General features: G+C 36.4%; 1 protein-coding gene across 7 annotated transcripts in view; it reads left to right on the forward strand.

Moving 5' to 3' along the window:
• Positions 1–6,923, forward strand: part of PAICS (phosphoribosylaminoimidazole carboxylase and phosphoribosylaminoimidazolesuccinocarboxamide synthase) — a 55,890-nt gene extending 48,967 nt beyond the window's left edge. For all 7 annotated transcript variants that reach the window (XM_072620826.1, XM_072620831.1, XM_072620827.1 and 4 more), the window contains 6 exons: positions 1,219–1,398; positions 2,075–2,188; positions 2,555–2,638; positions 3,559–3,739; positions 5,084–5,242; positions 6,250–6,923. In XM_072620826.1, coding sequence (XP_072476927.1) covers positions 1,219–1,398; positions 2,075–2,188; positions 2,555–2,638; positions 3,559–3,739; positions 5,084–5,242; positions 6,250–6,416 — 885 coding nt within the window. In that variant the 3' untranslated portion in view covers positions 6,417–6,923. The remainder of the gene's footprint in view (positions 1–1,218; positions 1,399–2,074; positions 2,189–2,554; positions 2,639–3,558; positions 3,740–5,083; positions 5,243–6,249) is intronic.
• Positions 6,924–25,669: the final 18,746 nt, after the last annotated feature.

Here is a 25,669-nt window from a genome sequence, read left to right on the forward strand (position 1 = left end):
CCCCTCTTTCAAGATCTCTCCTACTGTCAAGGATACTATCATCCTTCCATTCACCATAGGTGTTCTGTAAGCACTCTTTTTAGCACGTCTTTCAATTTACCAAGACTTTACCAAATCTATCAATTTTCCCTTTGTAACATCTTTCATATATGCCCCCTTCTTTCCTGATATTGCCATTATCCTAATGCCTGGTCTTATCTCCTGATGCCCGGCCTGTAGAATTAAGTTGCTGATTGGTCTCCCTGCATGAAGTCTCCCCCAGTCCAATCCATCCTCTACCCAGTAACCAAACTGATCTTTGTGAAGCACATCTTATAATGTCACCCACCATTAAATAAACTTCAGTGTCTCTTTGTCACCATGTCCAGGATCAAATACAAGTTCCTCTGGCATTCAGATCCCTTTATAACAATCCTGATCCCTCTGCCTTCCTTTTTAGTCTTCAGCTTATTGTGTACTCTGATCTGGTGGCACTGACCTTCTTGTTCCTTGAGCAAGACTTACCATCTCCCCACTCCATGCATTTTCACTGGCTTTCTCCAGTCATAGAATGCTCACCCTCCTAATCTTGGCCTAGTGACTTTTGTGACTTCCTTTGAGTCCCAACTAAAATTCCACCTCCTGTAGAAAACTTTCCCCAATCCCCCTTAATTCTAGTGCCTTCACTCTGGTGATAATTTCCAGTTTATCATCTTCCTAGCTTTTTTATGTATGACTGCATGTTGCCTCTCCCATTAGACTGAGCTACTATTAAGGCATGAATTTCTTAAAAATTTTTATTCCTACACTTAGCACAGTGCCTGGCATGTAATAGAAAGTGCTTAATAAACTGATGGAATGAAAAGTTGGAGCTCTCAACAAGATGGAGGGGATGGTTGTAATAAAATTACAGTCTGAGTTAAATACTAGTAATTTATTTCATGTGGCATACTAACAAGCTATTCATGTTTCAAACTTAACTGGTTTGTTTTTAAATTCATACCAAAAGCAGCATTAAAAAATAAAAACTAAAGTGGAAAAATGTAAATTTGTACTTTACAAAAAGTTATTTTAGCAAAAAGGAAATAAATTGGTTTCTGTATTATGATTTAATTTTCATATGCATTTATACATTTTATAAATGGGAACCCTTAAAGAATTAAGTCGTACATCAGCTTTTGTTAAAATTTCAGAAGGATTCTGATTTAACTCCTACATACATTTGTTCTTTGTTCACAGGATGATGCTAACAATGATCCACAGTGGTCTGAAGAACAGGTTATTGCTGCAAAATGGTGTTTTGCTGGACTTAACATAGGTCAGACTGAAGTGGATATCATGAGTCATTCCACACAAGCTATTTTTGAAATACTGGAAAAATCCTGGTTACTTCTGAACTGTACACTGGTTGACATGAAGGTACAAACAAATGGAAACTTTATTTTGTTTTAATAAGTTTATTTATTTTTAGTTTTCAACATTCTCTTCCATAAGTTTTAAATTTTCTCCTTCCTTCCCAAGATGGCATGCAATCTAAGATAGACCCTACATGTATATTCCTATTAAACATATTTTTACATTAGTCATGTATAAAAGAATTCGAACAAGTGAGAGGATCCGTGAGAAAGGAAAAAAGAAAAAGAAAATGGTCTGCTTTGCTGTATGTCCATGGTTTTTTTTCTGGATATGAATGCTATTTTCCATCATGAGTCTTTTGGAATTGTTTTAGGTCCTTACATTGCTGAGAAGGGCTAAGTCAATCAAAGTCAGTCATCACACACTGTGGCTGATACTGTATACAGTGTTCTCCTGGGTCTACTTAATTCACTGAGCATCAGTTCATATAAGTCTTTTCCAGGTTTTTCTGAAGTTCTTGTGTCACAATAGTATCCCAATACAATCGTATACCCAACTTATTCAGACATTCCCCAATTGATGAGCATCCCCTCAATTTCCAGTTTTTGGCCACCACAAAAAAAAGGTGCTATAAATATTTTTGTATATGTGGGTCAAATGGAGACTTAAATAAAAATTTACAAGTAAGGAGAATTATCTTTAGTATTCTAGGTGGTTTCTCTTATTTTTTTTTCTATAGATTGAATTTGGTGTTGATGTAACTACAAAAGAAATTGTTCTTGCTGATGTTATTGATAATGATTCCTGGAGGCTCTGGCCATCTGGTGATAGAGCCCAACAAAAAGACAAACAGGTAATGTTTTTTGGATTCTCTCTTCAACCTGTTTACTAGACAGAGAAAATAGAAATGGAAAAATTAATACAACCAAAAGTATGATTTGGTTAAAATTTCTTAGTGGATAATGGCTTTCGGTTTAATGTGAAAAATAAGTAAATTAGTACATTAATGAATGCTTAAAACAGTCCCCTTTCCTGTCTTTCCCCTCCTCTAATGAGCCTAGTTACTGTTATTCCATGACAGAAATATGTAAGGAAACTTTAAAGCTCAGATAAAAACAGTAAAGCTCTAGCCAAGTTGTTGCGGTTGTGCCTTGTGGAAAGTTCAGGAAGCTTTTTTGGGGTGGAAATTATTCTAAACTTTCTGGGTCTGTATTTTTAGTCATATCGGGACCTTAAGGAAGTGACTCCTGAAGGCCTTCAGATGGTGAAGAAAAACTTTGAATGGGTGGCAGAAAGAGTGGAGGTAATCTTTTTTTATAATAGGCCACAAGTGTATATTTTCTTTCTAGAAATTTCTCTTGAATGTGTTTTTTAAAGAAACCTATAGATTCTCTCGTTGAGAATTTTGAAGTTTGGGGGCAAAGCATCCCAGTTTGATCTACTTTTTATATAAGCAACCTATAACTATCCCCATATCCTTTCTAGAACATCATTCATATGTTGATATGCTTCCATGCCTTAGGAAGTACAATATAGCAAACATAGTTTGATTTTAGGCTCAAGATCTCAGTTCATGGTTATGGTCAATTTTTCTTATATATTGGTAACAATGTACAAACTGTAGATTGGTTTGGATTTCTTTTTTTCTTTTTCTTTTTTTTGAGTCTAAATTGCCTTTAATTTATCTTGAAAAGTTGCAGGTTTAGATAAAATTATTCATGTCACATGAGAAATCTTTCCATTAATATTCAACATATTACAACTTAAATATGACCAACAATTATTCAACACTACAAATAATTTCCATGTGGCAATGGTCTCTAGGATTTGGTGTGAATTAAGGCACATTACATCAAATGAGACGTTATTAGAAGTGTATACAGACATATTAAACCCCAAAATATAAAATAATCGCAGTAAATCTCCAACTCTTGATTAACTCTTGGATCCTGATCCTTTCATAGGGTCCAACTAGAAGAAAGATACTTTCAATAGTGTTTTGCTGGGTTTGGATTTCTAATGATGATTTATCTTGGAAATTGCTTTTTTGCATAAATTTATTTTAGATAACTTTCTTGACATTTGCTTCTTAATCTTAAAAATGGACTGCCAAAAGGTGAGAAAGTAATTGGACATTTTGTGTAGTTTAAATTACCATTCTGTGTAATAATCATATAGTTTTTGTACTCTGTTATGCTCTCACATCTGTGTTTTTCTCTTTAGTTGCTTCATAAAGTGGAAAGTTCATGCAGAGTTGTGGTATTGATGGGCTCAACTTCTGACCTTGGTCATTGTGAAAAAATTAAGAAGGCTTGTGGAAACTATGGAATTCCCTGTGAACTTCGAGTAACATCTGCCCATAAAGGACCGGATGAAACTCTAAAGATTAAAGCAGAGTATGAAGGTAAAATTCAAATAACTTATTAGATAAAACAACAAATTCTAGAGTAGTTTGGGTATCATTCATTTTGACACAAAATTATTGTTTCTACCAATAAACAAAATAAATATTTTGTTTCAGTGGAGGCAAAGGTTAGGGGGCTTTAGAGAGACTGTAGAGTAGTCTTACATTTAAGGTGTTCTTTATTTATGAAAAGTAATTTAAAGGACAAGAGACGGAATGTAGAGAGGAAAGTGTAACAAGGAGGGGAAAATAAAATTGATTTATGAATTAAGTAGAAGATTGTCATACCGTTGGTCCTATATCATGATCTTAAGGTCTGGTCTTTAAATTTTAAACGTTTTTCTCACCCCTTTGTGTAACACCAACTCAATATTCACAGCGCCTGTGGCAGCCATGAATATTCTGCACTTTGAATTGCGAAATAACCACAGACTCCACATGGGAGACAGAACCAAAACATTCATTCAGACACCAGAAAGCCAAATCCATCATAATCTATACACAACAACGATGTGGAGGGCAGCACTATCCCCAAGCTCTTAGGCTGTTATCCCCTTGTTAGGCTTCCCACAAACCAGCTCCCTTAAATCACAGACCAGCGCTCTCACTCACACTAGCCAGCTGCCTGCTTTTCTCTCTCTCCCTCAGCTCTGACTACTCTGACCAAGTCTTCTCTGTTGACATTTGGGTTGAAGTGGGCCACTAGGCTCAATGACAGCATTTCACTGAAATGAGGAAATACAAAACCCAGTGGCACATAGAACTGATGAGTTCCATGCTTCTGGGAGAAACATCTCCAGTCCAGGGATTTGGAGAGATCCTGAGTTTCCCCTTTTTCTATAATTCTCATGATAAAGAGCTTTTCTCAATATTGTTCAGACTCTTCTCAGCCTTCTACTCTGGTTTGGGTGGGGATAAATTCTTTGAATTGATTGTCCAGGGCTGGGCAATTTAGAAGTAATTGACATCATCAAAACTTATTATTAATTATTATTATTATTAATATAACTTATTATTAATTAGAATAGGTCCAGCCCCTCATTATAATATTCATTCCCAATCAGAATTGATTTTCAAGCAGTAACACCTTCTTCCAGGGCCATGTAAGCCTTGGGTCTGCCACCATGAGAGTCTTTGGCATTCAAGAGTGCAACTGACCTCTTTTATTAAAATGTTAGCATTATTAATTAATAAAAGTACTAATTACCCAGAAGTTAGATAAAGATAGCCTAGATTTGCTCTATGTGATGAAGTAAAAGCTCAGAATTAAGGCTTTTTACTTTGGAGTAGCTTGGTATTTGTGGAGTTTTTCAGTCTGTAATTGTGAGCTCTTGTTTAATCCAGGAGATGGTGTTCCTACTGTATTTGTGGCAGTAGCTGGCAGAAGCAATGGTTTGGGACCAGTAATGTCTGGTAACACTGCATATCCAGTAATCAACTGTCCTCCCCTTACACCTGATTGGGGAGCTCAGGATGTGTGGTCCTCACTTCGAATGCCTAGTGGTAAGAAGTCCTGCAACACTGTTCTTCATGAAGCAGTTTTATAATAGTAACTTTTAGTTTTAAAAGCAGTTTTTGTTATTATGTTAATCATATTCCACCATTATGGCCTTCATTCATTTTTTGGTAACAATTCCTATTAAATGCGTCTTTTAACAATCACATTAAGGACACAATCATTTTTTTACAACATTCTTTTAAAATAATGTCAGTTTTTATGTTTCTAAACTAAAAGACAGTGTTGACAAATTTGTTAAAAACTATTCTTTAGAATCAACGAGGAGTCTGTGAAAATTAATTATGTGGAATGAACATATTAAATATAGTTGGTTTGGCAAGCAGACTGTATAAAGATGTCATATACTTTTGAGATCTTGAGTTCTCCAACTGAGGAAGAATTCAGTTTGTCGGAGATATTTCTGCATAATGTGGGAGATCCACAACATCTCAGAGTTAGAAGGAATATTGGTTCAACTAATCCAATCCATTTCTGAATGGCAGTCCTTTCTTAGGATATTCTTGACACCTAGACCAAATGATCTGTACCTTCTCTTCCAAATTTGAATGTGGTTGGGATTTGGGTTTGGGTTTTGGTTGTTTTGTTAAAAAGCAGACTCCAAATTTGAGAGTTCTGCAAAGCACAGGAATTCCAGCTTTTAGCATTCTAGTCAAATAAAATGATTTATCAGAATAACCACAAGCTCTCAGTTGGCCAAGCCTTATTCGTCTTAAATATCTTTTTGTTAATAAAGATATTTAGCTGATCTTAAAAGAGCACAGCAGACTAAAGCTAGACTCTACATAGCTGCCCTATCAAATTAAAGCAGGTACTTCTCCCATATCTACTGTCGTTGAGAAAGATGGTGGATTGTAAGATAGTCTGTTATTTGTTTTCTGTTTAATAGATATGGAGATTTATGTTAAATGTCTATAGAGTGAAAAAATTGTTTCCTAGAAGATACATATTGTGTTACAGCTGGATTTCTTGACTTTTTTTTCTGTCCTTCTAGGTCTTGGCTGTTCAACTATACTTTCACCTGAGGGAGCAGCTCAGTTTGCAGCCCAGATATTCGGATTAAATAACCATTTGGTATGGGCTAAACTTCGAGGAAGCATATTAAACACATGGGTTTTCTTGAAGCAGGCGGATAAGAAAATCAGAGAATGCAGTTTGTAAGAAGAAAGATTCTAATTTAGCTTCAAAAAGCATTTGCAATCAGCAAGAGAAAAGATTATTCTAAATTAATCATATCAAAGTACTAATAAAATTTCTCACTTGGTTCACAGTCTAGGAGAATGTGTGTGTATCTTCATCTTTAGTATGTATATTCCTGTATAAGAGGAATTTTGTAATCCTGTCTGGAAAATATTTTGATAATCTCTTATCTGTTGTCTAGTAATAACCATGGTATGTTATCAGTGACATGCTATTCATATCTTGAGATAAAAGATAAAACGTTATTTCCTATTACAGAGCTAGCTCTCTAAATTACTTCTAGACTTTGCAAATACCCTAAATGTATAAAGTTAATGCAAAAATGTATCTTGGAAATGATGGTAAGAGCTATGGCTTTGTCTCCTGTTTTGCATTATAGTCAATTAAGATCTCTTATATCCATAATTCCCAGTATTTTCCAGGTTAGTTTTTTACAATAAATCTGATCTGTCATAGCAAACCTGATAAGACTGTGTCCATGACATATTCATATTTCTTGAATGGGCGGAAAGAGAAGACAAGGCCATGAGGTGACAGCACTGGATAATGACAGTGCATGTATGTCCAGAAGCTGAGAAACTTGGAAAATCTGCTTTCAAGAAGTGGGTATCAAGTTAATTCCCATTGAGTCTTCCCCTCCTGGCCCCATGAGAGAATTGGAGAGAAGTGCAGTTATTTGACTCGATATTTTCATATTTGCTGGTCATACAGTTTTTATTTTGCTGGTTCATTTTACTTTAATTCTCATTCTCCCTTTACAATTATTTTAATCTATTGGCTTCAAAAATTGGCATCTTCTGTTTTTTAATCTTAGCTAGTTTCCCAGAACAATAAGAAAGCATTTATTAAGCACTGACCATGTTTTTGACATGGCTATGTGCAAGGCTGCAAAGACTCAAAAAATTGTTATTCCTATCTCTCAATGGAGTTTTCATTCCATGAGGAAAGATATGTACATGGGATAAGTTTGTAGAGTAACAGTATATTCACATTGTAACAGTACATCATTGGGCAAGTATACTTGGCAGGACTTGACAGGCTGGTTCTACAAAGTGGCATTAAAATTTCACAATCAAATTATACTTTATACGACCTGCCTAGTAGCTTAATACAGGCAAAATTATAAATTGAAGGCTTGATCCAAATTTATCCCATGGCTAGTGTTAAAAAGTTTGTTTTCTTCTATGGCTATGTTGCCATCCCTAGCTTCCAGGGTGGCCCATCTCCTCACTAGGTAAATTGTACCCTTTCTCTACAATGAATCTCTTTCTTTACCCTATCGTTTCTGCTTCAAACTAACCCTTCTACCTGGGAGGCTATTTTTTAGCATCGTCAATCTCTTCCCCTTCCCTGGCTTCAAGCCTTCCACCAAATAATTTTAACTTGGAAGGAAAAAAACCGTTTAATTTTAACCCAGCTGCTGCCCCCTATAACTGTCCTCTTTTCTTCCTTATAGAACCAAATTTCTCAAAGAAGTTAGCAGATCAATGGAAAGCTTGAGTGACCTTAGAGATTATCTAATCCCTTTTTATCATGTTATCTGGTTCTTTCTGTGGTATTTGGCCCAGATGATAACCCTTTAAATTTTTGTCCCTTCATTTTCATAAGACTCCACTTACCTAGTGTTCTTCCTGCTTAACTTGTCACTCCACTGAATACTCTTTTATCATCCTTTTCCCTAAATGTGGACATTTTACCCATGCTTATTATTCTCAGTTCTCTTTTTTTTTTTAGTTTTAATTAATTAATTGGTTTTCAACAATCACTTCCATAAGTCTTAAATTTTCTCCCCCTCCCTCCCTGAGATAGCATGCATTCTTATATGGGTGTTACATATACAGTCTTATTAAACACATTTTCACATTAGTCATGTTGCATAGAAGATTTAAAATGAATGGGAGAGACCATGATTAAAAAACAAAACACAACACAAAAGAAAAGAGTCTGCTTCATTCTGCGTTCTGATTCCATAGTTCTTTCTCTGGATGTGGATGGCATTTTGCCTCAAGAGTCCTTTGGGAATGTTGTAACTCTTGTAACTCATTTTTTTATTTATACCCCTTTGGAGATCTCGTCCATTCCCAATATCTTAGCTATTACCTCTATAGATGCCTCCCAGATTGGTTTGCACAGATGTTAATCCCAAATTCTGAACACTGTAGTTGCCTCAACTAAACCCCAACTCTGTGCTGTCTCCTCAGCTAAATCCCAGCTGTTCAAAGACTAGCTTGTTCCTCACAAACAATCTCATCTTTTGTTCCCTATTCCTCTAATTCTTCACTGTTCTTCCAGTTAGTGGCTTGAAGCATTGGGAGTCATACTTGACATCCCTCTTAACCTTACTTTGCTGGAGTTTGAAGACTTCAGCTTTTGTTATTTAATTACCTTTCTCCATGCCCTTGTCTCCACTTTTAGAGTCTTATTACATTGCATCTAAGAATTCTGACAGATTTTCCTTTTCTGAGCAGTCTTCCTTTATCTTGCACAACAGGTTTTTCGGGTTTATTTTTGGTGGGGAGAGTGGAGCCGCTGAAGGAGTCTGGACCTATGACCTCATCAGTACCAGGTTCCCTCCACTAATGCTGAATAGGTACTGTTCCTACAACTTGGACATTGAAAAGTTTAAGTGGTCCCACTGGCAAATGTATCAGATGTAGAGACACTGTCCCTCCAACCAATAAATAAATTGAATAATCTTCCTAGATGCCACTTGGAACATTTCAGTACTAAAAATAAACTCCTATAGTAAGATATAGTCCACTGATCCCAAATTCTTCCTAAGTTCTAGACCAACTAAGGATGTTTGATGTCTTCCAAATGTACCTTAGCTTTTTCTGCTTTTGTGTCTTTGCTTCCTATATCCCCTTCCCAACTTGAATGCCTTCACTCCCCTCCCCACGTACATACATCCTCTGAGGCACATCTCAAACTCCAGTGCTCTACATCTTGACTGCCCCAGCTAGAAGTGAATCTGTACCTCTGAACTCTATAGATAGTACTTATCATATGTGGCTTTATAGCTTCATTACTTTATGAACTTGGAGATAAGGAATAAGGTCTTTAAACATTGCCGCCATCTCTGCTTTGTACTTGCTAGGAATTTAATTGTTATTTGTTGGACTTTAAATTGTAGTGTAATCATGTAGAACCAACAGACCCAGCTTCCAAATCTAGAACCACCATTGAGTAGCATGTGACCTCTCAGCTTCCTCAAGTAAAATGGGAGTAATAAATTACTCTTCTTCACAGGATTGTAAGGAAAGTGCTTTCTAAACTGCAAACTGCAAAATAAATGTGATATACACATTGCAATCATTTCACTCATTTTACTGGAAGTAATGCTTTAGGGAAAAGAGGTGACAAGTTTTCTGGACACAATAAGTACGTTTTGGAAATTTTTGTATCAAATACTTTGAAAATGTCTAAACTTGATGAGATTCATGTGACTTGAAAATTGATTAAACTCTAGAGGTTAATCTTTTTCCCTTCGTTGGTGCTGCTTGTCATAGTTTAAGTTTAAGCAGCTTCATGCGTTCAGGAAATCTGTTCAAGAATCTAGTTTCCCCATACAGGTCACTTGGGGATCACATAGTTTATAAATTAATTTAACTTCACTATACTTGGAGTCAAGATGACCTGAATAAATCCTGCCTCAAAATTATTTGTGAAGTACTTAATATAGTGGATGACACATAATACGCTCTTAATTACACTCTTCTCCCTTTTTTCTCCCCTCTCTCTCTCTTTTATTCTTGTTTTTCTTTTCTGTGGAAATGCTATGGGAATAGAGCCCAGGAATAAAAATGTATCAACTTTGCATAGGTCACTTTCAAAAAAATATTCTCCTTGCTGCCTAAGGGAGGATGACACATTTCTCCTAAAATGGCAACAGCATTTCTAGGTTTACTGGATGTTTATGTCCTTAGCCAAATTTTAGTCCATTCTAGAGCCTTAACTTCTGGATTTAAGTGAAGCACAGAGGAAAACTCAGCCCCAAACAGAGAAGATGAATGCTAGGTACTTGCGTTTTCTTGCATCCAAAGAGAAACAAAACTCTATCCACTGCAAAGTAAACTACATGGATAGAAAATAAGGGTATGTCCAAGAGAATCTATCCCAAAGGCTGTTTTCCAGATACTGCTTTTTTCCCCCACAGAACGAAGATAACAGTTCTGCAGGCTGCTGGGTTTTTTGCACAATTACAGCTTTGAGGAACTAATAGAAATTATTTCACTGGCTCTCAAATAACTGCTCTAAATCAGGGATTCTTAACCTTTTTTTGTGCCATGGATCTCCTTGGTAGCCTAGTGAAGCCCTCTGTAATGTCTTTAAGTGGGTAAAATGCACAGGATGACAAAAGGAAAACATTTATCTTGAAATACTTTAACCTGGCAGACTGAGGTTGGTAAATCTCTTTAAGAGTTCTGAGCAGTAGTGGGCTATACCAAGCAGGTGTCCTTGCTAAGTTCAGTACCAACATTATAACGGTGAGGGCTCCAGGAGGGGAGTTGGGTTACCTCACTGCCTGAAAAAGTCTGAGCCTGCTCTGGTCGAAGACAGGTTGCTTCTCCCCCTGGCGGTTAGTGGTGGAATTGGGTCAATAAAAGTCCTGCTCTTCAGCCTAGGTAAAATAAGACACCTAGTTTTTTAAAAAGTATTAGAATGCTTGTTTAAAAATTAACCAAATAATTAATTTTGCTTAAGAAAAAAACTTTCCTTTTTATGTTAGCCTACTAATGCTGCTAAAAGTACAATATGTTTCATATCTCACTTCTGAGTTGCAGTGATATCTGCTTAAAGTCTGGCCTACTCAGAACCTTATCTTCCAAGTTCCTTTTTTCATGAGCCAGCCTGAGCACAGGGATATGCAAATTAAATTGACAAGAAAGAAAAAACATTAAGAGCCCACTATGTGCCAGGCTCTGTGCTCGGTGCTTTGCAATTTTTTTTAAATTATTTAACTGTTAACATTCATTTTCACAAAATTTTGGGTTCCGAATTTTCTCCCCATTTATCCCCTCTCCCCACCCCAAAACACCGAGCATTCTGATTGCCCCTATCACCAATCTGCCCTCTCTTCTATCATCCCTCCCTTCCCTTGTCCCCATCTTCTCTTTTGTCCTGTAGGGCCAGATAACTTTCTATACCCCATTACCTGTATTTCTTATTTCCTAGTAGCAAGAACAGTACTTGACAGTTGTTCCTAAAAGTTTGAGTTCCAACTTCTCTTCATCCCTCCCTCCCCACCCATTCCCTTTGAGAAGGCAAGCAATTTAATATAGGCCATATCTGTGTAGTTTTACAAATGACTTCCGTAATAGTCATGTTGTGTAAGACTAACTATATTTCCCTCCATCCTATCCTGCCCCATTGCTTCTACTGCTTTGCAATTTTTATCATATTTAATCTTCACAATAATCCTTAGAAGTAGGTGCTATTATTATCCCCATTTTACAGTTGAAGAAACTGAAGCAGACAAAGGTTATGTGACTTGCCCATGGTCCAGAAGCTATTAAGTGTCTGCAGCTGGATTTCAAATGAGATCTTCCTGACTCCAGGCCTAGAGGTCTATCCTCTGTACCACTTGGCTTCCTCTAATGCAATTAAAGGAAAACAAAGCTTGACATTTTTATGTCGCTGTATTTATACTTGTTTTCACCTGTGAAGGACTAGTTAATCCCCCTTGGGTTTTTATCTTTCTTAGACTTTCTAATATTTTTGCTGGTTAGTTGCTTTCTTCTGTGGCAGTCTTCATAAGTTTTTTTTATCTTTAAGCCTTAGGTAATTGGCTTTGATCCAGCAGACCTGAACCTAGGGAGAGATAAAACTAGTAATCATATACTAAATGATCACACTAAAGTGTTGGCATGAATTTCTGCCATTATCAGTCCATGGAAACACTATTTGATATTACTGCAGGAACAACAGTGCCCTGTCAAGGATATTTAATTACTAAATCATGATGGTTTTCCAATTCCAGTAAAAGTAAACTCCATATTTTACCTTATTTCCCCTAAGTTTACATAAAGTTAAATTTGTTTGTAGTTTAAGACATTCTTTTATTTAGTTTGGATTCTCCTTTCCCCTGTATCTTTATTTCCTACTCATCAAATTTTGTCTGTCCCCTTTTGTCTGCATGGTAAATTGTTTTGAATTTCATTTTTAAAATCTATATGGATACCTTCTATTTTTATGTCACCTTCATTTCCAAATATCCCTCCCTTCTCCCCTCCTTAAAGAATTACATATTGTGACAAAGAATAAAAAATAGAAAAAAAGGCAGTTGAGCCAATATAACCAACCCATCAACTAAGTCTGATAGGATGTTTAATGTCCCACCTCTGCAAAGAAGGTACATGGGAGCATTTTTCCTTCTGGTGGGCCACACTTATTAAGAATTCTTTTTGTGATTGTTTCCTTTTACATTTTAATTTATTGCATATGGTATTTTCCTTGTTCTGTTTACTATACCTTGCTTTAGTTCATAGAATTTTTATGGCACATCAATATTCTATTCACATATCAGAAATTGTTTAACTATTCTCCAATCAATCAACAGTTACTTTGTTTTTAATTCCAGTTTTTCTGTACTACAAAAGTGCTGTAGGGCTGTTACTTGGATTATGCAGAACTTTTCTGTCTGTCTATGAAGAATATGCCTAGCTTAATTAGTAATTTTTTTCAAGAATAGTTGAACCAGTTCACAGAGTCATCACAGTGATGGAAGTTGGTTTTTATAGGTAGTATAGAGCTTCTCCTTAATTCTTTTTTAAAGGTCGATCAAAGTTGTATTATTTTCTATTGAGTGCAATATAAAATTGATGAGCCTTCTAGAAAGTACCTGGGCAATTTAGATAGTTTTTTTTTAAAAAGTGTGGTTTCTTGTTTTGTGTTCTTTGTTTTCCTTAAAAAAAAAAACAACAAAAAAACAAGTCTTTCCACCTTTAAGCAGTCTGCTTAATCTAAGGAGGTAAAAAGGGAGGAGGAGAGAAAAGGGACCTTGAGGCCCAGGGCACTTCAGAGAGTGGCAGGGAGGGCACTGTTGCTCATACAGAAGGCTCAGCACTGGGTGTTCCTTTCTCATAGCCTCTGAGCCTTAAACTCAGCTTCCCGAACAAAAAGCTTGCCCACTAATGGCCTGGTTCTGATTTTTGGAAGATGTGAGTTGTTGATCACTTCCCCAGAGTTCTCAATCCTTCCACAAGAGCTGTTGCTAGAAATGGGACCCAGAAGTATTTGGTAGTAGTCTGGGATTGCTAAAAGTGATCTGCTGGTCTGGATGGTATTACTGCCACACCAAGTGGCAACTCCTGAGAAGCGCTTGTCAGGTAGGGAGCTGAGGCAGCTGCCAATCTTGGGTAGCTAGCTTGGGGAAGAAGGGGCTCAGCCACAGAGCCCTGGAGGACCCTCCACCGCTACAACTTCCTCCTTTATTCTTAATAGACAAAGACTGCTTTCAAGATGCCTATGATTTTTTTTCCATCTCACAGTGTACTTTTTTTGAAAACTGTAATAAATATTATGTTTTCAAAGCTACTGTTTTTCTGTTCTTCTTTCTAAGTTTTCTTCTGTTCTCTGCTATGCACTTTAAACTTTTTTTCTTCCTCCTTCCTCACCCCACCCTGGAGAAAACTACCATAAGATACAAATGTGTGTGTGTCTGTAAAATCATACTATATATACTTCTGTTTATCAGCTCCTTTCTTTAGATGTGGATGGGATCTTCCTTCATAGGTCTTTTGTAGCTGATTTGAGTATTTCTAATACTCTGATTTTCTTGTGATATCTTCCTTTATGTCTAGATCATGTATCCATTTTTACCTTAACTTGGTAAATGGTGTTAAGATATTAGTCTATGTTCAATTTCTGCCAGACTGCTTTTCCAACTTTCCAAGTAATTTTTACCAAATACTGAATTCTTATTCCCAAAGCTTAAATCTATACATGTCAAATACGAGGTTACTATAATCCTTTGCTACTGTGTATTGTATGTCTGCTCTGTTACACTGATCGACCTTTCTTCTTAGACATTTCTTACTTTTCTATTTCTAAGAGAGTTTTGACAATTTCTATCTTATAATGTAGTTGAAGATGTGGTTCTGCTAAACCTCCTTTCTTCATGTTTTATTTCCCACAGATTCCTTTGATATTCTTCACCTTTTGTTCTTCCAAATGACTTTTGTTTTTATTTTTTTAGCTCATAAAAAATTTTTGGCAATTTAATTGGGATGACATTGAATAAATAAATTAAGGAAAATCATAATTTTTATTATATTGGCTCTGCCTACCCATGAATCATGAATATTTCTCCAGTTGTTTAAACCTGACTTTATTTGTGTAATAAGTGTTTTATAATTATTTCCATGTAGTTCCTGTGTTTGTTTTGGTAGGCACCAAAACCTGGGAGTGCCCAGATATTTTATACTGTCTACAGTTATTTTAAATGGCATATGGTATCTGTTACTATCTCTTCTTGCAGGGTTTTGCTGATGATATGTAGAAATACTGATTATTTGTATGGTTTATTTATATCCTGCTATTTTGGTAAAATTGTTTCCACTTATTTTTAGTTGAATCTTTAGAATTTTCCAAATATGTCATCATATGCAAAGATAGCTTTATTATCTTCAGATTCTTTTTCATCTCTTATTGCTATTGCTAGCATTTCTAATATAATATTGAATAATATTACTGACAATAAGCATCCTTATCTCATGCCTGATCTTGCTGGGAAGGCTTCTAGCTTACCCTCATAACAAATAATGTTTGCTGATGGTTTTAGGTAGATGCTTCTTATCATTTTAAGGGAACATCCCTTTAAACCTATGCTTTCAAGTGTTTTTTAATAGAAAGAAGTGTTGTATTTTATTAAAAGGTTTTTTTGTGTCTATTGATAGAATCATGTGATTTTGTACTTTTGTTATTGATGTCATCAATTATGTTAATATTTTTCCTTACGTTAAACCATCCCTACATTCCTGGTATAAATCCCACTTGGTCACAATGCGTAATCTTTGTAGTCTCCTAGTTAGTATTTTGTTTAGGATTTTTGCATCCATATTCATTAATGAAATTGGTCTACAATTTTCTTTCTCTGTTTTTGCTCTTTCACATTTAGGTATTAGTACCGTATTTGTTTCATTAAAGCAGTTTGGTAGGACTCCTTCTTTGCCTATTATTCAAAATAATGTTGTTGTATTGTGTTTGTCCTTTGTTCTTGAAGAGGACCATGACATCAAGATGATGACAGGACTTGCAGTTGACTTTGATTTCAGTGAGGGAGGGTTGTGCAAGGTCACCAACCTCACTTTCTTCTCCTGAGCCATCTGGTTCCAGTAGCCTGCTATTCATCAGGATGACTGGAGATGGCCCAGGATGCAATGTAAGACCCTTGCCATTTTAGGCTAAGGTCTTATCACATTTTCACTTTGAGAATTCACCCATTCAATGAATAGGCCTCTTTAAGTAGTTAATTAAGGGATGGCCCCTTAAAAAAAAAAACATTATACTGGGAGCAGAGGACCCTTAGGGTTCCTGGGTAAAAGAGAAACCGTGACTATTATTTAATACTGGAATTAGTTGTTCTTTAAACATTTGGGAAAATTCATTTGTAAATCCATCTGGTCCTGATGCTTTTTTCTTGGATAGCTCATTTATGACCTGTTCAATTTCTTTTTCTAAAATAAGTTTATTTAAGTATTTAAAAGATGTTTCTCATATACTTTTTTGTCAGAAAGGGTTTCTTTAGACCTACCAGAATGTACCATAGAATTTTAATAGTTGAATGAAAATTATTTAATCTAATGTAATCCTTGCTTTAAAGATAAGGAAATAGGCCCCAAAGCATGGTGTCTGACAGGAAAATTTTGGACTGAAACTTGGGTAACTAGTGTTCTAGACCCTTCTCTGTTACTAAAAAACTACGGGACTTTGAGCAAGTCATAACTTCTCATCTGCAAGTTTCCTCATCTGCAAGATGAAAAGTTTTGCCTTTTTTTCCCTTTAGGATCATTTTTCTATGATCTCTTCTGACTTCCCGAGGTCACAGCTAGTAAGTGGCAGAGCAGGGATTGAACAATCAGGTTCCTGGTCCCATAGGGCCTTAGCATCTCTCTAAGACCTCTCCTTTCAGCTCCACAGCACAGTCTAGTCATCTTAAACAAGCAGAATGTTAAAGCTTCATACAACACAGCAGTGACTTCAGTGACTTTTAATTTTGACCATTCTGTGAAATCATGGCGCTGTTCTCTGTTAGGCCTAATGATGGGTGCTGAAACAAGGTGGACAAAGCAGTAGACGGTATGGAGTTCTGTTTGTGGGCTGTTGCAGTTCCGTAGAGCCACTGCTTTTAAGTGACTTGGGTTTCTTAGCACAGTTATTTTATAACCCAAGTAGCTTTGTTGTATCAAACCTAAGATAATATAAGAAGGTAGTATATGTATCACTAGCCCTAGGGATTTACAGTAGGGCAGGAGTTCTTGACCTATGGTCCACAGAGCCCTAAATGATCATTCAACTTGGACAGGGAAAAAAGATAGATCTTTCTTTTCACTAATCATTAACCAAAACTTTAATATATCTTTCAATTATCTATAAATGTTTTGAGAGGGGTTAAAAGAGTAATGAGAGAGAGTAATGTGATTTGGGTTCTCATTCTGTATCTATCTGTTTGTTATACTCTGGGCTTGTCATCCTCTCTGAACCTTAGTTTCCTCATTTATAAAATGAGCCAAACTGAAATGTCTCAGTCAAGGTTTGATTTCTAGCTTCTCTTGCTAAAAAGGTGATTTTTGAAAAAGCAGTCTTAAGCTTGGAGTATACTTTCAGCAATAAGAAATGCCTACAAACTGCTTTCTGTCATCCTTAATCTAAAGTGAGAATTCTTCTGCTGATGTTTTCTGCACTGAAATTCCCACTGTTCAAAATAGTTTAGTGTGACTTAGAATTGTAAAATGTCAGAGCTAATCCAGTCTACTCATTTTACAGATGAAGCAACAGATCCAGAGGAATTTCCAGGGGTGTAGAGTTACCATTTCTGAAACCTATACTAGGCAAGGTCCACCAAACTACTCCTTGTAGACCACAATGGTTTTTATATTTTTAAATATAAAACTTTATTTAATGCAAAATTTTTAAATGCAACAGTTTATTTTAAAATATAGAAACCATTCTTAGCTCAAGAAACATACAAAACAGGCAGCAGGATGGTTGGGTAGGCCATACTTCTTGCCCTTAAGGAAAGGGGAAATTCTAGAATGTTCTTTCATTCTGATTGCTGAATCTGTATTCTAGATTCATCAATCACTCTCTTTGGAGGTTTTTCCCCAGCCCCAGGGAGCATTACAAGTATACATATGGGACACAAGATGCCCAAACAGAAAGAAAACCCAATGGTTGCGTTCCACAACACCTCACAAGGGTGGTCATAACAAAAGCCCATGCCACCATACACTCCTCTGCTGTGTACTAACCTTAGCTTGATCCTCACTTAAGCTCAAGTAGAGGATTATGTGGCTAAATGCAAACATTACTTCCATGATGCCGAATAGAGACTCAGGGTAGACTAGATATTATTGTATTCAACAGAAGAGTGGCCCAGGTTTCTCCTTTTTACCTCCACAACCTGACCAGGGCACTTGGACTACCTTGTTTAGATTGTAAAGTGTCAGATGACATAAAAGGTCAGGTCTTCTGACTCCAAATCACACCCATATCCCTCTTCCCCTCCAACCTGGGTTCTGAAAGATAAAGGGCAAAATACTAAAATTATAATATTCTTCATGTAACCTCATTGTCAAGTATAGGTATTTAAATACACAGAGGATAAGCAAGATAAAACAAATAACATTCATAGTGTATATGTATAAATAAACTTGCTGTTTGTTCATTGTTAACTCCACCCAAAAGGTGTGTCTACTGATTTAAGTATAATAGAATTTTCACTCAAAATGCCTTGACCTAGCTTACTTCTTAAACTGAGTCATCATCCATTCATAAAAAAGATACTGGAAGCAAATTTCCATATACCCATAAATCCCACTACTGGACAAATAGCCTAGAGAAATAAAAGATATAAGCAACAATCCAGTAAATAACAGAAATATTCATAGAAACACCCTGTGTCAAAGGATATGAACAGGTAGTTTTTGGATGAAGGAATCAAAACAAAGCTATCAATACGCATATGAGAAAATGCTCTGAATCACTTTTGATTGGAGAAATGCAAAACAAAACAACTCTGAGGTACCACATCCAAGAGAGTATCCTCTCTCCTGTAGGTGATCCCAGTATCAATGACTGGGGTTGCCCTTAAGATAAATTTGTTTGGGTAAGAAGATTCTTGGGATAGATTCTTGTCGGAGCACCCAATCTTCAATGCTAGATGATAAAAGTCAAATGGATAACTGTTCTCTCCCATTGGTGCCCTTTCCCTTTTCCCTAGAGAAGTTATTTTATAAACCTTGGGATAGAAGTTCATGGGAGTGGCACAGGCTCAGCCTGAGAGGATAAATCACAGTATTGCAGAACCTCTGTCTCCTAGATAGAGATGGAAGAAATGTTCATCCTTGGTGTCTGACTCAAGAGCAACACTAAGCTTATGAATTCCAAAACCTGACCTTTGAACTCAGAGCTGGATTTCATGAGCAGCTTGCTCTTAGGAAAATGAAGAGAGTTCTCAACACAGCCCCACAGCTTAAACAGTAAGGTGACTTAAAGCTATGATATGGGAGGGTTCAGGAGATTGGGATGTTGCATCTTTGTCCCTGGAAAAACGCCTGCATATCCATACTGACTGCTCTATTTCATTGATCCATCACTCTATTTCTTAGTACCAAATAGTTTTGAAGATTTTCACTTTATAATATAATTTTAGATCTGGTATGCTTAGACCTTTGTATTTTTTCTCATTGATTCACTTGATATTCTTGACCTTTTGTTCTTTCAGATTAATTTTGTTATTTTTTCTAGTTCTATAAAATAGTTTTTGGTAATTTAGTATGGCACTGAATAAGTAAATTAATTTAGGTAAAATTATCATTTTTATTATATTGGCTTGACCTATCCATGAGCCATTAATATTTTTCCAGTTGTTTAGATCTGACTTTACTTGTATGAAAAGTGTTTTGTATTTGTGTTTCTATAGTTCCTGGGTTTGCAGGTAGACTCCCAAATGTTTTGTATTGTCTACAGTTATATTAAATGGAATTTTTCTTTCTCTTGCTGCTGGACATTGTTAGTAACATATAGAAATATTGATGATTTATGTGGGTTTATTTTGTATCTTGCAACTCTGCTAAAGTTGTTAATTATTTCAAGTAGTTTTTTAGTTGATTCTCTAAGCATACCATCATATCATCTACAAAGTGACTGTTTTGTTTCCTCATTCTAATTTCTTTGATTTCTTTTTCTTATTGCTATAGCTAGCATTTCAAGTACAATAGTGAATAATAGTGGTGATAATGGGCATCCTCACTTCACCCTCGATTGTACTAGGAAGTCTTCTAGCTTATCTCCATTACAGATAATGCTTTTAGATAAATATTACTTATTTTAAGGTAAGCTCCATTTATTCCTAGGCTCATGAGTTTTATTTAACAGGAATGAGTGTTGTATTCTGTTAAAGGCTTTTGCTGCATTTCTTGAGATAAGCATATGATTTCTGTTGGTGTTGATATTGATATGGCAATTATGCTGATAAATGTTTTCTTAATATTGAGCCAGCTCTTCATTCCTGGTATAAATCCCACCTGGTCATAAAATATGATCTTTGTGCTATGTTGCTATAATCTCCTTGCTAGTATTTTATTTAAAATTTTTGCAATAATATTCATTAGGGAAATTGGTCTATAATATTCTTTCTCTGTTATGGCTTTGCATGGTTTAGGCATCTACACATATGATTCTATCAAACACATTTTTACATTACTCATATTGCATAGAAGAATTATAACAAAGTGGAGAAATCATGAGAGAGAAATAACAAAACAAAAAGAAAATAGCCTGCTTCACTCTGCATTCCAACTCCATAGTCTTTTCTCTGGATGTGGATGGCATTTTCCATCTTAACTCCTTTGGAATTGTTTTAGGTCCTTGCATTGCTGAGAAGGGCTGGTTTGTTCAATTTCTTTTTCTTTTTTTTAAAGAATTTATTTATTTATTTTTACTTTTCCACATTCACTTCCATAAGATTTTGAGTTCTAAATTTTCTTCCTTTCCCTCCCTCCTCCATTCCCTAAGATGGTATGCAATCTGATGTAGGCTCTACATATACATGCATATTGAAAGAATGAATATTATTGTATCTTATTTTGCTCCCACAAATGTTCTTGAGAAATAGTAGAGCTCCCAGGCTGATGGAAGCTTGTGATAAGATAAGAATGTATAACCTGTTTTGCAAGGATGATTTTAGAGCATGTCCTACCTTCAGGGGAGAACTAAAAAGGTGGTGATGTGACAAACAGCTCTGACCCTAGAGATCATGTCCTGGTTACAAGTATCCTCACTACCACACCTGGAAAATTCGCATAAGGAGGGAATGTAGGGGAATAAAGAATGTAACCCTGAGGAGTCTGAATTAACCCTAAGTCTAACCAGAAGGACAAAACTGTGTAACCTCACTCCTGCTTTTGTATCAGTGCGGGTGTTCTTAATGAGCACCTCACCCGCTACTTGGAGAGAAGTGTAATAAATGCCTTTCTTCACCCACTCAGTTTCTGAGTTCTTTCAGTGAAAATGGATCTGTCACAAGGGTCTTCCAAATGGCATACTACCAGGGAAACAATAGGCAGCAGCAGCTTGTCCAGGCTAACTCCCTGACCTTGCCTGGGAAGTCCTGTGATCCCCACAACCATGTTTCTCACAAAATTAAACACATTTTCACATTAGTCATGTTGTAAAGAAGAATTAGAACCCATGCGAAGAACCATGAGAAAGATGAAACAAGACAACAACAAAAAAAGAGAGTAAATAGTATGCTTTCATTTGTATTCAGACTCAATAGTTCTTTCTCTGGATGTGGATAACATATTCCATCATGAGTCCTTTGGAATTGTCTTGAATCATTGTATTACTGAGAATAGCTAAGTCATTGACAGTTCTTCATCCTACAGTATTGCTATTACTGTGTAAAATGTTCTCCTGGTTTTTCTCACTTTACTTTGCATCAGTTTATGGAATTTTTTCCAGGTTTTTCTGAAGTCCACCTACTCATTATTTCTTATAGCACAATAGTATTTCATTACATTTATATACCACAACTTGTTCAGCCATTCCCCAACTGATGGGCATCCCTTCAATTTTCAATTCTTTGCTACCACAAAAAGAGCAGCTATAAATATTTTTGTGCATGTGAGTCCTTTTCCCTTGTTTTTATGATCTCTTTGAATAAAGACCTAGAGTGGTATTGCTGGGTCAATGTCTTTTTTCTAAGACTGGGTTATTTAAGTATTCCATTTCCTCTTCTATTAATCTATTAATTAGTTAAAATTTACACATTCATTTCATTTAGATTGTCAAATTTATTGGCATATAATTGGGCAAAATAACAACAATTTCCTCTCCAATTAATGGTGAATTAACCCCTTTCATTTTCAATACTGTTAGTATTATTTTCCTCTTTTTAATAAAATTAACCAACTATTTATCTATTTTATTTTTTTTCACAAAACCAGCTTCTAGTTTATTAGTTCATTGGTTTTCTTGCTTTCAGTTTTATTAATTTCTCCTTTGATTTTCAGGATTTCCAATTTGCTGTTTAATTTGGGATTTTAAATTTGCTGTTTTTCTAGGTTTTTTTCTTAGTTGCATGCCCAGTTCATTGATCTGCTTTTTCTTTTTTATTAACATAAGCAATTAGAGCTATGAATTTTCTTCCAAATAGCACTTTTGCTGCATCCCATCAATTATGGTATGTTGTCTCATTATTCTCATTCTCTTTATATATTTTAATGTTATTGGTTTTTGCTTCTCTTCTAGGTTGTCCTCACTTCTGTGTAGCTGTATTCCCAATCTAGTGTTTCCTCTTTTGTTTCTTTAGTGAGACTTTTTGTGGCAGATTTCATTTTTCTCTTCCGTTCATTATTTTTGCTGTGCAGGCCATAAATTCTGCTCTCATAAATTCTGACTTCTTTTGTAAACCACTCAGGAGCCATGTGTTATGGTTTCATGTTCTCCTCAAATTCCATGGGGCCCCTTGCTCTTCAAGTTTGGATCACTTTCCTTTTATTTTGCAGTATTTATTATTGATGCCTGAATTTAAGGTCATATTTCCTTCTATTGTTACTGCTTTTCCTGTTGATTTATAAGGATTTTGACTCTTTCTGAAATCTTTGGTATTTTTAGTCACTTCAGCTGACTTTTGAATGATTAGAACTGGCTACAGCTAGGTATTGTACTCTTTCTTTCAAGCTTGGTGGAGTGCTACACAGACCTCTTGTCCTGTCCTGCTTACCTGTTCCACTCCTTCTGTTCATTAGCTTTCTGGCCAGGCATCAGCAGTTCTGAGTCTGTTCCAAAGAGTCAGACACAACTGAAATGACTGAACAATAACATAATATTCATTCATTTGTTCATTTATTTAAACCTAATGGACTTCAGAGGTTCTGGTTGTGTGTGGTTTGTCCTTTGTTCTCAAAGAGGCCCATGACATAAGGGAACTGATGCCAGGACAAACAAGTGAATTGGATTTAAGTGAGTCACCAAACTCACTTTCTTCTCCAGAGCCATCTGGGTCTAGTGGTGAGATACAGATCAGGACAACTGGAGATGGCCCTGGAAGCAGCGGGAAACCTTGGCCTTTTTAAGCTAAGGTTTTTAATAGGTCTCAGTTTGACTGGGTTAGCACACTTTCAGTAATGAAGGCTAGCTAAGAAATGAGGCAGAGGGGGACAGAGCCAAGATGGCAGAGTAGAAGGACAGACCTGTAGAAGCTTTGCCCAATAGCCCATAAAATACCTGTAAAAAAAATGACTCTAAACAAATTCTAGAGCAGCAGAAGCCACAAAATGACAGAATGAAAGAGATTTCCAGTTCAAGAGAGCCTGGAAGGCTGTCAGGAAAGATTTATTGCACTGGGCTCAGGGCAGAGCGCAGACCATGAAGCATAGCTTAGTCTTGGCCTGGCAGCACCAGCAGGAACAGGACTGGAGCAGGCCTCAGGGGACAGAATCCCTGGCAGCAGCTGAGGTTCCCAGATTGCTCAACCCACAAATGCCAAAGACAGCTTCAAAGGTCAGTGAGAAAACTCTTTCACCTGGGTGAGAAGGGAATGTGGTCTGTGGCAGCAGCAGCTGCAGCATCCATTTTTGCAGCCTTCAGACTCTGGGGGAATTGATTCGTTGATCTGGATCTCAGCCCTGAGTGGCTCTCCTGGGGTGAGGAAGAGTGCTGGCGATGGCACTGGTGAAGGCTCTAGAGAGGGGGCTCTAGAGAGGGAACTCTACTGGCAGATCCTGGGCAGAACAGATTGCTTGTGGGTTGCTCCTCTCCCTTGATTGTGCCACCTTGGAGGAATGGAGAACTTACAGGTCCCCAGAGTATACCCTCTTCTTGACAAAGGACTCAGAAGTCAAGTAACAGGCTGGGAAAATGCCCAAAAAAGGGGAAAAAATAAGACTATAGAAGCCTACTTTCTTGGTGAACAGGTATTTTATTCCACCCTTTTGGATGAGGAAGAACAATGCCTACTATCAGAGGAAGACTTCAAAGTCAAGGCTTCTGCATCCAAAACCTCCAAAAAAATATGCAGTAGTCTCAGGTCATGGAAGAACTCAAAAAGGATTTTGAAAATCAAGTAAGAGGTGGAGGAAATATTGGGAAGAGAAATGAGAATGATGCAAGAAAATCATGAAAAGCAGGTCAACAGCTTGGTAAAGGAGACCCAAAAAAATGCTGAAGAAATAACACCTTTAAAAACAGACTAACTCAAATGACAAAAGAGGTCCAAAAAGCCAATGAAAAGAAGAATGCTTTAAAAAGCAGAATTAGCCAAATGGAAAAGGAGGTTCAAAAGCTCACTGAAGAAAATAGTTCTTTAAAAGTTAGAATGGAGCAGATGGAAGCTAATGACTTTATGAGAAACCAAGAAATTACAAAACAAAACCAAAAGAATGAAAAAATAGAAGACAATGTGAAATATCTCATTGGAAAAACAACTGACCTGGAAAATAGATCCAGGAGAGACAACTTAAAAATTATGGGACTACATGAAAGCCATGATCAAAAAAAGAGTCTAGGCATCATCTTTCATGAATTTATCAAGGAAAACTACCCTGATATTCTAGAACAAGAGGGTAAAATAAATATTGAAAGAATCCACCAATCACCTCCTGAAAGAGATCTGAAAAGAGAAACTCTTAGGAATATTTGAGTATTGTGGAAATACAGTCAGGATAACACAAGATCTAGCAGTTTTTATATTAAGGGATAGAAGGGCTTGGAATAGGATATACCAGAAGTCAAAGGAACTAGGATTAGAACCAAGAATCACCTACCCAGCAAAACTGAGTATAATACTTCAGGGGAAAAAAATGGTTATTCAATAAAATAAAGGATTTTCAAGAATTCTTGATGAAAAGACCGGAGCTGAATAGGAAATCTGACTTTCAAACACAAGAATCAAGAGAAGCATGAAAAGGCAAACAGGAAAGAGAAATCATAAGGGATTTACTAAAGTTGAACTGTTTACATGTTTACATGTTCTACATGGAAAGATAATATTTGTAACTCTTGAGACTTTTATCAGTATTTGGGTAGTTGGAGGGATAATATATACACACATATAGACAGAGGACACAGGATGAGTTGAATAGGATGGGATGATAAAAAAATAAAATTAAAGAGTGAGAGAGGAATATATTGGGAGGAAAAGGAGAGAAATGAAATGGAGCAAATTATCTCATAAAAGAGGCAAGAGAAAACTTTTTCAATGGAGGGGAAAAGGGGAGGTGAGAGGGAAAAAGTGAAGCTTACTCTCATCACATTTGGCTTAAGGAGGGAATAACATGCACACTCAATTTATCATGAAAATCTATCTATCTACAGGAAAGTAGGGGAAAGAGGATAAGTGGGTTAGGGGGATGATAGGGAGGTCAAATGAGAGGAGGGAGTAATTATAAGTAAACACTTTTGGGGAGCAACAAAGTCAAAAGAGTATAGAATAAATGGGGGACAGGATAGGATGAAGGGAAATATAGTTGGTCTTACACAACATGACC

This window comes from Notamacropus eugenii, chromosome 6 (assembly GCF_028372415.1).
Source record: "Notamacropus eugenii isolate mMacEug1 chromosome 6, mMacEug1.pri_v2, whole genome shotgun sequence".
Lineage (NCBI taxonomy): Eukaryota > Metazoa > Chordata > Mammalia > Diprotodontia > Macropodidae > Notamacropus > Notamacropus eugenii.